Source organism: Fundulus heteroclitus, chromosome 8 (assembly GCF_011125445.2).
Source record: "Fundulus heteroclitus isolate FHET01 chromosome 8, MU-UCD_Fhet_4.1, whole genome shotgun sequence".
Taxonomy (NCBI): Eukaryota; Metazoa; Chordata; class Actinopteri; order Cyprinodontiformes; family Fundulidae; genus Fundulus; species Fundulus heteroclitus.
The window spans coordinates 23072097-23086298 of record NC_046368.1 but is presented as its reverse complement, the minus strand read 5'-3'; the positions used below and the strand labels follow the sequence as shown (position 1 = coordinate 23086298).

At 39.1% G+C, this 14202-nt stretch overlaps 1 protein-coding gene across 4 annotated transcripts in view; it reads left to right on the top strand.

Annotated features, from left to right (window-relative positions):
* The window catches only part of dab2ipb (DAB2 interacting protein b), a 238381-nt gene that overhangs the window by 33439 nt on the left and 190740 nt on the right, over positions 1–14202 (top strand). Inside the window, exon 1 of one of the 4 annotated variants that reach the window (XM_036140371.1) lies at positions 893–1174. The exons of the other annotated variants lie outside the window; for them this stretch is intronic. Coding sequence (XP_035996264.1) covers positions 1135–1174 — 40 coding nt within the window. The 5' untranslated portion in view covers positions 893–1134. Of the gene's footprint in view, positions 1–892; positions 1175–14202 lie in introns of those variants that run through there. 4 annotated transcript variants of the gene reach the window in all.

The following is a 14202-nucleotide window of genomic DNA, read 5'->3' as shown; positions in this document are numbered from 1 at the left end:
CCTGATTGATTTAACTAAATTAACTAAGCAGATGATGCTTGAAGAAAGGGTCCATAAATATACCTATAAATACACCAATGACCATGAACCGTTGAAATTACCAAAACATATAAATGAAAAATACCTTGTGTCCTCTGTCAGAACACCTAAAGGACATCACCAGGAGGATGATGATCCAAAAGGTGTGGCCAGATCAACAAAGAATTTGTTCATCAGACACAAAGTCTACCCATTTCCATGGTCACCTCAATTCACACACTTTGATATCTCTATAACCTTGGGGTGTAAGGTAAAGACAAGAGCAAAAACATGAAAACAAGAACAAAAACATGAACTGCAGAGACGGCGTTAAGGAATGAGCAAAAATCCCCCATTCTAACTGCAACTTCGTCAAGTGTTAAAGGACACGACTGGACTAATCCAAAGCTGTACCCATCAAGAGATGATTTATTTTGAGGAAAATATTCCCAGAACATGATGCTTCCACCATGTTTCAGGATAATGAGCAATGCAATCTGTTTTTTAACTCTTTGCGTTTTTCAAAATATAAGAGAAAGTTCAATTTTGGCTTCATCTGACTTGATCACATGTTTTTTCCACGTCTGCAATGTTCCAAATATAACTTCTTCTGTCATTTAAGGGGTGTTAACAATTTTGAGAGACAGTTCAAATAGATTAATGCATGTATCTTTCTCAACTATCCAGAAATCACGCTGATTCCAAAAAAATAAGTGGAAAGGTTTGATCAAAGAGGAGAAATTTAGCACAGTGGCCCTTCCCTCCACCCAGATCTGTCTCTCTCCATGTGGAAACTGCCCCTCAGTCTCCTCCCTCCTGTTCCTGGCTCTGTTGTGCTCTCGCAGCCTTGCTCTCTCCACAGAGGGGCTCAGTCGGACAGATGTAACACAACAGTGGAAGCTTGAGCTGAGCTGGCAGGCAGCAGGGGCCCAGACCACAGAGCCAGCAGCTCTGAACCGGAAAGAACAACCAGGACCGGAGACGGCGGCGGGAGGACGACGCGTTGACCTTCCCTGCGCCGGTTCGAAAGTTCGGGTTGTCAAGAAATTCTTCGGCTCGGTCAGGATGATGCGGGAGTGTTGATCTGGGAAGTCATCATCGCCCTCGGAGTTTACCATGGAGCCTGACGCCAGCAACCATTCAGAAGCGCAGAATGGTAAGGGAGGAAAAAGAAAGGATGAGAACATCTGGGAGGGATAACGGGGGAGAAAAAAAAAGTTTTTTTGCACAAGAGAGTTGGGCCGTGTGTTTTCCCAGTTATCCTTTTTTTTTTTTTTTATTGCCAAGCTGTTGACTTGGCCCTCTGTGCTCATCATGAATAGGACTTCAGTCTGGTCCGTAGGGAAGGGGGGTGAAGAGGTGAATGGGGGTAACATGACAATGTGATGAAATCATGCTGAAAACGTTTAACTTTTAACAGCTACGAGTTTAATTCCTCCCGGCCAGGGTTTTTCTCCCCATTCGGTTTTAGCAGTCTGGAAGTATAAAAGTGTCTGTAGATTGGAAGGTCTCTGCTTTCTGTTTGAGTTCGAGCTGTTCCCGGTATGAGCCTTGTAAAAACTGGAAGCTCTCCCCTTTGGAGGAATTAGCATACGCGAGGGCCGTGGGTGTGGGATTTCTACTCCAACGCGGCACAACAATCTGGCGGTCGCGCCGATCTGTATATTCGTGGTTCTGCGCGGCGTTGCAAGTATGTGGGGGTGTTTGCGCTTCGAAAACCCCCCAGAGCAGAACGAAAAGAATGAAAGTGGGATCTGGAGAAAGTGGCAAAGAGTGTGGGGGGAGAGAAGAAAGAGAGAAAGCGAGAGCGTTAGGTACACAAATAAATCCAGGGAGACCTGCACTCCGCTGTCGGCCAGTCAGACGCTCTCTACAATCTCGTTTTTTTCTGCCGCTTCTCTTCTTGTCTTCCACCGCTCTGATTGCTAGCGTCTAAACTTAGTAGTTAAAACGCTAAAAGAAGGGAAAAAAAAAACTGGGCCAGAAAAGATGTTTTGCCTTCATGGCCAACGGGAAGGACTCTGCTGTGCTGCTGCTGCTGCTGATGAAGAATGTGGTTTAGCGAATGAGTCAACAGAGAGCATATTTCCAGGAGGCCATAGTTTCTCTTTGCCAGTATCTAAGCCACATTGTTTTATGTGCTGGGCTGTCTGCCATAGTAGAGAAGAAGTCCCAAAGCAAGAGGAGGAGGGGAAGGAGAAGGGGGGGGGGTGGATTGGATGGGGAAGCTGCAGAATATAGCTTCTTATCTAACTCTTGATAAGAAACCTTCTAAATCAGATTAGCAGGAACCTACTTTTCCACCCCTTTGCATCATAGATTCCTGAATCAAAGGGCCACACATCTCATTTCTACCAGTTAGACCTCTTCGTTCAAGTGTTCGCAGGTGCGTTTGGACCCAGGAGGCAGAAATAAGGTTCTTCATAAGGCATGCAGGGACACAGTAAACAGATAGAGGAAACGGCTTTGGTCAGAAGATGGCTAAAAACAAACAAACAAACCTTTTGACCAACATCCACAATGCCATGTGGTGGAAAACTAACCCGCACCTCACCTTGGATGGATCAAATGGAGGGTTAAGTATGCCGAGGACCGCATCACGCCGTAGGAATGCTTCTCTGCAGCGGGGACAGGGTCAGATTTGATTGGAAGATGGATAGAGAATATGCCACACCTAAAATGGAAAACTATGTATCATTTCCGTCCCCTTTACAATTAATACTGCTTTTAGTTTTTTTTTTTTAATAAAAAGTCAAAATGTGAAAATGTTTATGGAGCAAGGTGATTAAAATGAGGAAAAAAAAGGGCCGATGACTTACTATAATTTGATTCCATCCTGTGGGTTCACAGTTTCTCAAAGCTGCAGGTATCAATTTTCGCTCCCTCTCTCTCTCTCTCTCTCTCTCTCTCACACACACACACACACAAGCTCTCGCATCACCGCTGTTGTTTGCAACAAATCTGCGAGCGGATCCTGGATTTACCTTTCTGTATGCCATTTGTTGTGTCATATTACCTATTACCTTGCACATTTTGCCTCCAAAGTAGATATTGCTCTGCTGCCTGAATTTTGCTGACTGTTTTAGCTCTGAACTGTGGCTGCCTCTTTTTCCTGCTTCTATCAGAAGATTGTGCTGATGTATTACTGAAGTATTACTTTAAAAAAAGCCGCCTTACTAACTAATTTAGACGTTTTTTTTAAAGGTTGTTACAGAAAAAACATACTGGAAATGTATATAAAAAACTACTTAGAATTTGACACCAGTTTCAAAGTTGTGTAAGCGGACTGTTTACTGTCTCGCCGTTTTAAAGACGCTGAGAATCGATACGGTAAAGTGGTTTTCCATTTTTCCACTCGTCAAATCAGACGGCTAACATGTTTGGACTTCAGTCTTCCAATCTACAGTCAAGGCTCTTCTTTCCAGATTCTGTGAGTTGTACTATTTGCTGAGTGTGGTTTGAAATTGAAAAGAAATACAAAGAGAGGTCTCTTAAAAATGCTCCATCAATAAGTCTGGCAGCGCAGAGTACTTCAGAGAGTGGACAGTGAAATAAAGAAATTACATCTAAAGAAATAAGATACCTTGAAATCACACAATGTAAAAGGCGGGCAGTACTTTTACATTGCGGTGAAATGCGGATTTGAAATTGAAGTATGGCAGTAGGGGCTCTTTTTTTTCCAGCGGCTAGAGAAACAGTGGCCTAGTCAAAACCCAGATCTAAATCTAACTGCAAATCAGTGGCAAAACTTGGAAATAACTGTTTATTAACATTCACCATCCAACCTGATTGAGTTTTACCCACTGGCCAGATATTGTACTCTCTAGATGTACTGAAATTGTAGAGATTTCTCCCAAACCTCTCATGTTTAATATCATCTTGTTGTAATACTACGTTTATGTTATTGCTAAATATGTCTGCAACACCCATTAGCAAATATTTTCTCTTTTAGGAAACATCTTTACAACTACGAGATAAGTAATGATCTGTGTCAGTTTTGCTTTTCTAGATCCGGTGAAATATACCCCCAGACTATTTGTAGCTCAAGGTACGATAGGTACAGTTATTATCCAAGTCTACGAGTGGAGCTTGGCTTTTTCTGCTCGCCAAACTGTTTCCTTTTTTTTTTTTTTTTGCTAAAAACCTCGCAACGTATTTCTCTTTACGAGCAGAAATCCCTTTTGTTTGGCATCAAAGCGATTACATCTTACAGAAACCTGCAGAGAACAGAGGATGTTTCAGAGAGAAAAAAAAGGGAACGAGAAAAAAAGAAATGTCCTCACCCGTGGCCCTCATTGACATGTAAATGGGTCTGGGTGTTTTCACTTTGTCCCAGATGAGAAAGGCGTAAGGCTTGCTGAAGTAGCAGAGCAGAAAACAGGTGGACATGTTCGGCGTGACTGTGTGCTTTACCTTGTGTCAGAGCTTTCTGTTCAGCTGGAGGAATAAGCCAACGCAGATACTTGAAGCGCTTTTGTCGGAGACAAGGAGGCCTTTCTTTTACTGTCTGGTTTGAAGTGTTTGTCGCTACACTTTAAGAACTCCCAGATATCGTCAATGTGAAACTATGGTCTTATGCTTGACAGTGCCACAGGGCTATGTTACAAAGAGTGTTCAGTTTTCAGCATAAAGCATTTATTCTTGGTTGCGTTGTCATGGGGTAAACTTTTGCCAGGCTGCAGCTGGGTGACACACCGAGTGTAAATGTAGGAACTGGGCTGTCAGAGTAGAAATTGTAATCTATTTTACTCCAGGCTTCGCAGGCAGTTCATCCCAGTTAGAAGGAGCTATGTTTATCCCTGTAAGGGTAGCGGCCTGTGCAGTGTTGTATAAAGTACTGAAATCTCAGAGTCAAGTAAAAGTATAGGTACCTCTCCAAAATATGACTTTGGTAAAAGTCCAAGTCACTGACTGAAATGCTACTTGAGTAAAAGTCTTAAAGTATCTGAAATGTCTTGTACCTAAGTATAAAAATTACTGTAAAAATAAATGTACTCAAGTAATGTAATGAAAAGTATAAGTAAAAAGTAAAACAAAGCAAATGCAGTTTGAATGACATTTTTTACATTTTGGTAAACTTTGAAGGTCAAATTCACTTAAAATAATATAAACCAAGTGCAGGAGAAATTTAGACCAAGTTTAGACAGAAACTACAACCTTTTGGTAAGCTTTCAGTTTTTCTTCTTCAAGTAAGGTCAGTGCTATACAAATTCTCTCTCTCTCTCTCTTTTTTTTTTTTTTTTTTTTTTTTTTTTTTTTTTTTTTTTTTTGTAGTAACGAGTAACTAAACCAAACATTGAAAATGTATTGGAGTAAAAGTTTGCAATTAAGTTCGAAAATATAGTGAAGTAAAAGTGAAAGTTATCAAAAAAATTATACTCGAGGAAAGTATAAAGTACTCCAAAATATACTTAAGTACAGTAGTGAAGTATTTATACTTTGTTACTATACAACACTGGGCCTGTGCAGATGTTTTCTAAATGAAAATGTGGTTTAGCTGATCCAGCTTCCAGTTGCAAAACCCTCTGTGTGTGTGAAGGACTATATAGGACGTGCATAAGTGTTTCTGTAAAAAGTACATTTTGTGCGGTGAGGTTACCTGGGCTTGTCCTGATACATTAACAAGCTCTCTCAGAGATTTGAGTTGAGAGAGCATTAATTAGGTTTCTGTCTCCTGAAAGCAAGATGATAAACCCCCTTTTCTCCTAAAAAAGTTTCTGTTGCTTCTTTTTTTTCCTATGGCAACAGGTGTCCTTTAGGATCTAAACATTATTTTCAAAATAAGATACTTAAGGGGTAAATTTGCAGTCCTATTTGCAGGAGCTAAATTTACGCAAACCAGTGTTTCTGCAACGACCCACTGAGATGATCCAGATTTCCCACATTAAAGGAAATACTACTTAGTGGGAAAATATTTTTCTGATTTTAAATATCATAGACAGAGGGGCAAAAAATAATTAGCCCTGAGCAGCACTCTTTGTGACATGCAGATTGTCAGATGAGGGAAAAAGTAGCAGTGGAATTCATCACAAAGTGTATGTAATAACTTTACACTTGGATCCATTTAAAACTTTAATCAATGCTTTTTATCTTCAAGTACATTTTTTTTCAAAGGGATGAATATTCCCTCTGTTGTTTTACAATCAGCAACGGTGTATAAAACATCCACATAACTAATTGATTTGGAAACTAGTATTTTCTTCATATGGAGAGATATTTAATTTCAGGCCTGGAGTTTCTGTGGTGGAATATTTTTTCTGAATTTCTTTCACCCCTTTAATGCAATACTACATTGGTCACAACTTTTTTTCAATGTATTCAGTGCTGTTATGGGAATTCAGACCTGTAATGAAAAAAATATTATGATTTTTAAAAAAAACAAGGACTTGCACCATCAGTTTAAATTATTACTCTGGAGGAGGAAACACCGGCAGCATGTTTATATGTTCACCGTTTGGCCATTTTTCATGCTGTACAAGTTAATGTTTTCCCTTCTGGTGCAGCGCACTGGGAGGATATCGTCGTGGGTGAAGTCAAATAAAATTATGCACGTGGAATCCAAAATGCCTGTTTGCACTGACCACTCTAAGCTGATCATATGAAGTTATGTTATGGGTAACCTGTGACTATTAGAAACCACATGAGCGCGTGCTTTTGTGTTTTTGTTCTTCCGTTCTCTCTGGAACTCGGAAGAGTATTCCAGAGTTTTCTTTGACACACTTACTGTTAGGTTCCTGGGTTAAAATGCTGCGTAAACCGTTCGGGTATATGCTGAATGCAGTTGAAAATCAAATGTGTCTTTGATTTAGTCTCCCAGCAACCAGCACAGCCAAGCCCTCCAGCTCAGAATTATGCACATTGACAGAGTTGGAGCCCTGCTGTGTCAGGCTGATCAGTTTGAAGTCTAGGCATGGGTGCTCACCTTTCCAATTCTTTGTCGATCAAACCACGTAGGTAGCCTGTAGCGCCACTTCATGGATATAATGACACTGCTCTCCACAAACTTCTCCGCACTCGACCCGCTATACAGCTACCATTCTACCACCACAACCTGACTGGGAGTTTTGGGCATGCCCTAATCATTCGGTACCCACTTACACTTTATAAGGTGTTGTAGAGAACCCACAAATATTCGGTAAAGTTGCAGATCTGAACATTCCAGCTTCAAACTGGCATTATGCTAATTTAAAGGAGATGGCTACAAGTTTAATTCCTCCTGGCCAGTAGGTGGCGGTCTCACGCACACCCGCTACTGTTTGCCAGTTGGTTGCCAGGTCCATTATCATGCCAGGTTAGCGTCAGCAAACATTTAAGCTACCTGTCCAGAAGCCCTTTGCTTCCTTAAGTGGAGAACCAACGCTCAAACGCTTGATTGATGTTCACCCTAGTTTTGCTTATCTTTTGGTCCGCTTGAATCTGAGAAATGTAAACGCAGAGAAGAAGCCATTTCTCAGCGCTATCATGGAGCTGCTACGATCTGGCAACGCCTGAGTTCCATCTCATTGGACTTCAACCTACTACTTATATTGGTGCAGAATCCTTATATGTCAACATTGGCATCCTAACTAACCACAACTAAATATTTATATATTGTGGACAAGTCAAAATTGATAAGTGATTTATATACTATATATAGTATACTAATGTATACTTTTATCCTGCACCACTCTAGACGTTCTATGAATGTATTATTTGATGAAAATGTTCTAGCTATGATCCTTAAATTATGCCTGAAACTAAAAAAGGTTTTAGAGCTACTGTCACATTTTGAGCCATGTTTTTGATGCTTATATATCTTGAATAAATCATTTTAGAAATAAATCAACGGTCAAAATTTACGTCTACAGTTAAGTTAACACGTTCTCTTTCTCTCAGTGAGAGTCAAATTCATCTCAGCTGACAGTCTGTGACTCAAAGTTTGTGTTCTTGCTTTTAATTGAGTTCATCCGTGTGGAATGTTGTCGTAATTTTTCTGACTGAAATGATTGACAAAGATGGAACCATTGACAAAATATGCACTTATGAGAGATTTTGCCCCAGGAGTTAATAGGCTTCAACTTAAATCCGGAATAACGTGTTTTCCCTCCCAGATGTACCGTATAGCTGCCTAAACAAGACATGTTGAAGTGAAAACACATTACAAGCTGTTACAGGTTTAAATAAAATTTTGGCATACCAAAGCTGAGTGGTTTAAATTAAGATATTATGGTGACATTAAGAGAACAAAAGGAACCTAGAAGCAGAAGCAGATGGCTTATAATTACGATGCTGTCAGTCACATTCTTACAGAACCTGGTAAATAATTTCATTATTCCTGTTTTTCTCCCTTTTTTTGCTCCCTCTGTCTTCTTTCTCTTGTTTTTTTCCCAAGGCAGTATGTACTTGTAAATATTTATGACATTCTGCTCACAGACAGTGAGTGAGACTACACCAAAATACTTTATATATATATATATATATATATATATGTATATATATATATATATATATATATATATATATATATATATATATATATATATATATATATATATAAATATAAACTGGGAGACAAAAACAAGAATCATCCTTCACTCCAAACAATGTGGCGTTCCCTATGTATCAAAGTTGTTGGTTCCTCTACACGTGTAGTTTATACTTATCCTTCTGAGTTGACGCTAAATCTTGCCATGTTGGACTTTTTTCTGTAGCTTCTTTGTTCTTCTTCCCCAATGCTGGGACAGGATATCTTAATGAATAGTTTGTCTTCTTTCAAGCAAGGTCCTGTGAAGTTATTGTCAGTAATACTTTTCTTACCTCTAACTAATAGGTTTTATTTCTTACAGAGTTTGTTAAACAAGGAAGAAATCTTGAGATGGTTTTTTGGCTCACTTGGCTCATTAAAAAACGACTCAAACTAAAAAAAAATAACAATATCTGTAGTTTACAGCACTATGTCTATATCAGGGCGGTAGAAAGTGCAAACCTTGACCACCATTCAGGAATGCTATACATTTCCATGAGGATGGACACAAACTAAAACTTTCCCTAAAATGGAAAATGCAATGTGTAATACAATGTATTTTTATTATTAGTATTATTATTATTATTATTTTATTTCTTTTTTTTTTGGTTTTACTTTAATTTTTAAAGTAAACAGGACCACAAAACTCTGGGGAATTTTACACATAAACAAACTTTGACACACCCATACTTAAAAATTGGTCCAAACAGAGAAAGCAATTTAAAAAGAAAGAGTGACCCAAATCTTGTTTTTGTTGCTGAAAATACACACAAAAAAATCTAAATAAAAATAGCAGTTAACTCTAAACAGTTGAGTTAACACCACTGGTCTACACTTTCAAAAGAGGCCTCTACTCACTACTTTCACACTACAGGGAAATGCGACCCAAATCTGATCTTTTACTCATAAACGACCCATTTCCATCTTTTTTCATAGCAGTATGACCAGCCCAATTCTGATCTTTTCATCCCCCAAAAAATCTGATTTGTGCCATTTCCATATGTGGTACTAATTTGGATATGTAGTAGTACCACAAAGTATTCACAGTCTGAACGGTCGTGTCGTATTTTATTCACCTTTTTACGTAGCTCTCATGGCTCTCATTACACATCCACACACAGTATTAATAGTTAGCACTCCACAAAAGACTATTTTTAATAGCTGCACTGCTTTCTTCTCATCTTGTGCTGATGTGGTCTTAATATTGGCAGCTTCTATTACTCAACTGCTTTCTAATAATAGGGAAGTGTGCAGTGCAGGCCGTTCTCAAGAATTTTTTAAAAATGTTTATTGTTTTTACAAAAACTTTATTGAACACTTCTAGAAACAATTACATTTACCATTACTTCCATAAACATAAAAAAGTCAAATTTCAGCAAAAAAATCTGAATTGAGCATCAAGACCTGCTGTGTGAATGTAGTCTAAACTGGATATAAGATCCTATATAATATTATTTCCTTTGTAGCACCAAACACAATCTCCACCCCCCAAAGTCCTACATCTGTGGCAGCGTGATGGAGCAGGCAGAGGGAGGCTCGTCCGGGGACGGGGAGGAATGAGTAGGGAGCAACAGGCTCTCCCAGGAAGCGGGCTACCCTGCTGACTCCAAATAGCACCCCCCCCACCCCCAACCTCCACACCCCTCCACCCAACCCCCGACCCAATTCCTCCCCCCGGGATGATCCGCAGGGAAACGACAGGGAAAAAAATACTAGTCAACCGGCCCAAACCATGCAGATCCCTGTTCCCTGGGTAGAACCAGCGCCGATGCAATTTCTAAATGCCTGAAAGTGCCTGAGAACCCAAATTGCTTTGCTGCAGGAAGGACTGGTGCACTTCCCAAAATTGATGGAATCATACAGCCAAACTGGCTACAAAGTGGTTTAAGGATAACAAAGTCAAGTGTTTTGGAGTGACCATTGCAAAACCTTGATCTCAGTCATAGGGAAAATGTGTGGGTAGAGATGAAAATGTGTGAGCAAACTACAAATTATGCTCAGTTGCACCAGTTCTGTCAGGAGGAATGGGCCAAAGTTCCTGCCAAAGTTTGTGAGAAGCTTGTGGAAGGAGATCCAAAATGTACCTTTGTATGTCCAAGTCATACAAAGGTATCAAATTTTAACAAAAACTTATGTAAACTTCTGACCTTCGAGAAAGTAATGAAACAATGTCTAAAAAAATATTGCTCTCATTATTCTGGTATATATTCTGCGATTTGGTAATCCTAACAGACCTAAAATCGGAAAGATGTATTCAGATTTCATGTCTGACAAAAAAAACAAGCTTATGTGTCTTTTTATAGAGTGTATGTAAGCCTCTGGTTTCAACTGCATATACTCAAGTATACTTTCATGAAATCTGGTTATTTTAGTCAAAATTATTAAATATATTTAATATTCAAGATATTAGGTTCCCGACACATTCCCATGTGTTATCGAAAATTCCTGTCAATTCACCCAAAAAGTTTGTGACACAGACATCCATTGCTGTTTGCTACTCATCAAAATGGGATGGACAACACAAGATGCCATTTAGGTTAAAGCAGAGGAGGAAAAAAATAAGGAAGAAAATAACCGGTGGTCTAAACTTGCCCTTTTCATCAGTATAATCATTTCAAAACAACTGGAACTGTGACAAAAAAAAGTTGAGACAAGGACCCATTTTTATCTTACCACCACACACATTAAAGAGAATGGTAAACAAGTAAAAAAAGAAAACACTACCACTAATGAGACTAGCGCAGTATCGTCAGTACATTTCTTTTCGATGTATGCCTTGTAAAACTCTGAGATGCTGTATCTACATAGGTGCGTTCCGGACATGTGGGAATGTTCTTTAAGGTTACGGAGCACACTGATAGCCAAAAGATCCTCCTCAATGAGGTCCTCACAAGAGCCGACACATGAAAAGTTCATTAAACACTTAAAACCAGTCTGGTGACAAGGGATATAAATAACACTGTAAAGGCAGAGCTAAGCAATAACCTCAGGGAGCTGTCTTGTGGCCAGCCGCAGCAGTGGCACAGCTCCATTTGGCCTCGTTTGTTAGCAAGCCTCCCTTGAGGGGAGACCGTCAGTCACTCGGAAAAATGCCGCGAAGAAAAGCAACAAGAGAAGCGATGTCAAAAGAAATGACTGTTACAAGACAACAGCTCGTCACAACCATTAGAATCCACATGTCCCTCTGGTGGAGGTGTTGTAGATACCACACATGTATCCTAATTTGAGCATTCGTCGGGTAATTTATGTCCATGTTATTCACTGATGTATCTCTTTGACAAACGCAGCAGTGAGCTTGCTATGTTCACCATCATTCATGTTAAAGCTGGGATTTTCTTGTTCCTGTAAATCTTCCTTGAATTTGCTCTTCCCGTACTGAGGAGAGATGACCAGGAAGTTGAGAGTAGATGCTACCTCCGCGTTATCTTCTAATAAGTAGGATGCAAGTACCAAAGGAAAATCTGATTCTAATCAGTGTTTTGTTTACACTTTTTCCTTGTTTGCGTGGCTTATCCGGTCGCAGATCTGTCATAATCCTCAAATCTTATTTGTGTGCCAGAGTCGATGGGAAAATACAATCATTCGAGCCTGAAATTAGGTCTCAAGAGAAATGGCAACGCGAAAGAAGAAGAACTGCTCCTTAGATAAGACCGAGTTAGTTGTATGGGTTGTATTTGAACCGATGCTTTAATATTAAGTATGAAAAAAAAAATTAGGCAATATATGGATATTTTGCACATTGCTTTTAAGCGAGTAAATGAAAATAGTTTTTTTTAAAATGCATTTTCAAAATATCAAATCGCTGCTGTGCAAGGGAAGTTCATTCAACATGTAACTCTGTGAAACTGAGCTCAACAATCTACTTCATTTCCTTTTTATTTCCTGTTTAACACGCTGGTAAGCAGGAAATAAGATCATATATTGTTTCCGTTGTAGCACCAAAGATATGGAGGACCAAGTCTTCCATATCTAAAAATAAAACCAGAAATAAATAAATGCTCAATAAATAAATAAGCATACAATTAATTGCGCCCAAATTAATAAATGTAGGTAGAAATTAAATTATACAGTGAGACATAAATGTATATATCTCTTTTAATTAGCTTATTCTTTTACTTGCCTTTGTAATAATTACCTTATTTATTTATTGTGCGTTATAATCTTCAACTTTATTTATTAATTACTTATTTTTTTAAGTATTTATTTTTGTGCATGTTATAATATTTTTGTCTGTTTTATTCTTCCTTTGTATTTTTTTACCCTATATATTTCTGTGATGCTATTTATTTCTGCCTGTCGCTTTTACATTTCTGCCTGTCCTTTTTACATTTCTGTATGCATTTCTGCCTCATTATGCAAATGAGGAGGGGTGTGTCTTAAGGGCTCAACTTCTTCCCATTGGTTGGTTAGCATTTTACTGCGTCGGTCAAATCTACATGGCTTTTCCCCGCACTAAAGCTTAAGTAATGTCAAACTCAGCAGTCAGACGTTCAGTGTCCAACCTCTTAAGGAAAGCTGCTAATAGACTGGAAGAATTAGAACGCTGTAAATTTGGGATCTGAATGTTTTTTCTGTGGTTTCAGATTCGGTTTTTCCAGATCAGTAACTCATCGGCGGATGATTTATTCTACAAAACAGACACCTCTCCGCAACCACAGCAAGGCAGGCAGTGAGCTACAATCGTAGTTTCCTCAAAACGAGTCTCCCATCGCGCTGGATGAATTACATTGGACTCTATGCAGAGCTCGCTTGATAAGAAAATACTGTAGTTGATTGTAAAAGTCCCGTTGACTCCACGGAGTCAACAGGATCTAGCTCATGGTTGATCCGGTTGAGGGGCTCCGATTTCGGCCAGCGTCTCTTAGCTGCTCCCTCCTACCACACGCGGTGGTGCAGTTAGGGACCGTCAAAAAACTTTTGAACCAAGCACTCTTGAGAAACAAAAATCAATAAATTCCGTATTTTGTGACCACCTATGACAAAACTAATATAAAATCGTGCCACTAAATAACATCTGTAAGGCACCCTTGTTTTTATTCCATTTTAAGCTATTTTCAATTTTTAAGATTTATTCAAAGACAATAGTTGGCTAAAGTAGTAGAACACTTTCACAAAGAATTTGAGTGAGTGGGTCACATGACCTGGAAGCTATTGAAGAAAAGTCCAAATTTTTGTCTTGAAAATTGAAAATAGCTTAAAAATTAATAAAAACAAGTGTGCCTTACAGATTTTTATCTATTGGCATCAATTTATATTAGTTTATCTTAGCTGGTCACAAGATAATACATTTATTGATTTTTATTTCTCAAGAGAGCTTGGTTCAAAAGTTTTTTGACGGTCTCTAACTGCACCACCGCGTGTGGGAGGCGGGAGCAGCTGAGAGACGCTGGCCGAAATCGGAGTCCCTCAACCGGATTAACCATGAGCTAGATCCCGCTGACTGCGCGGAGCTGTAATGTCCAATATCCAAATTCAAACCAACTTCACTGCAGTGCTGGATCATGCTTAAAGACGCAGCGTGAACCCCAAGTGTTGCAGCTGAGGGGGAAATGTTGGATCGGCTTGATGAAACTCCGCCTCCTTCACAAATTAGACCAACATGGATAGAATAATGATAATCTGTAGTGCTTTTTATTGCCTGGATGTCAATCTGATAATTCATATTGTGCCTTTTATAATCA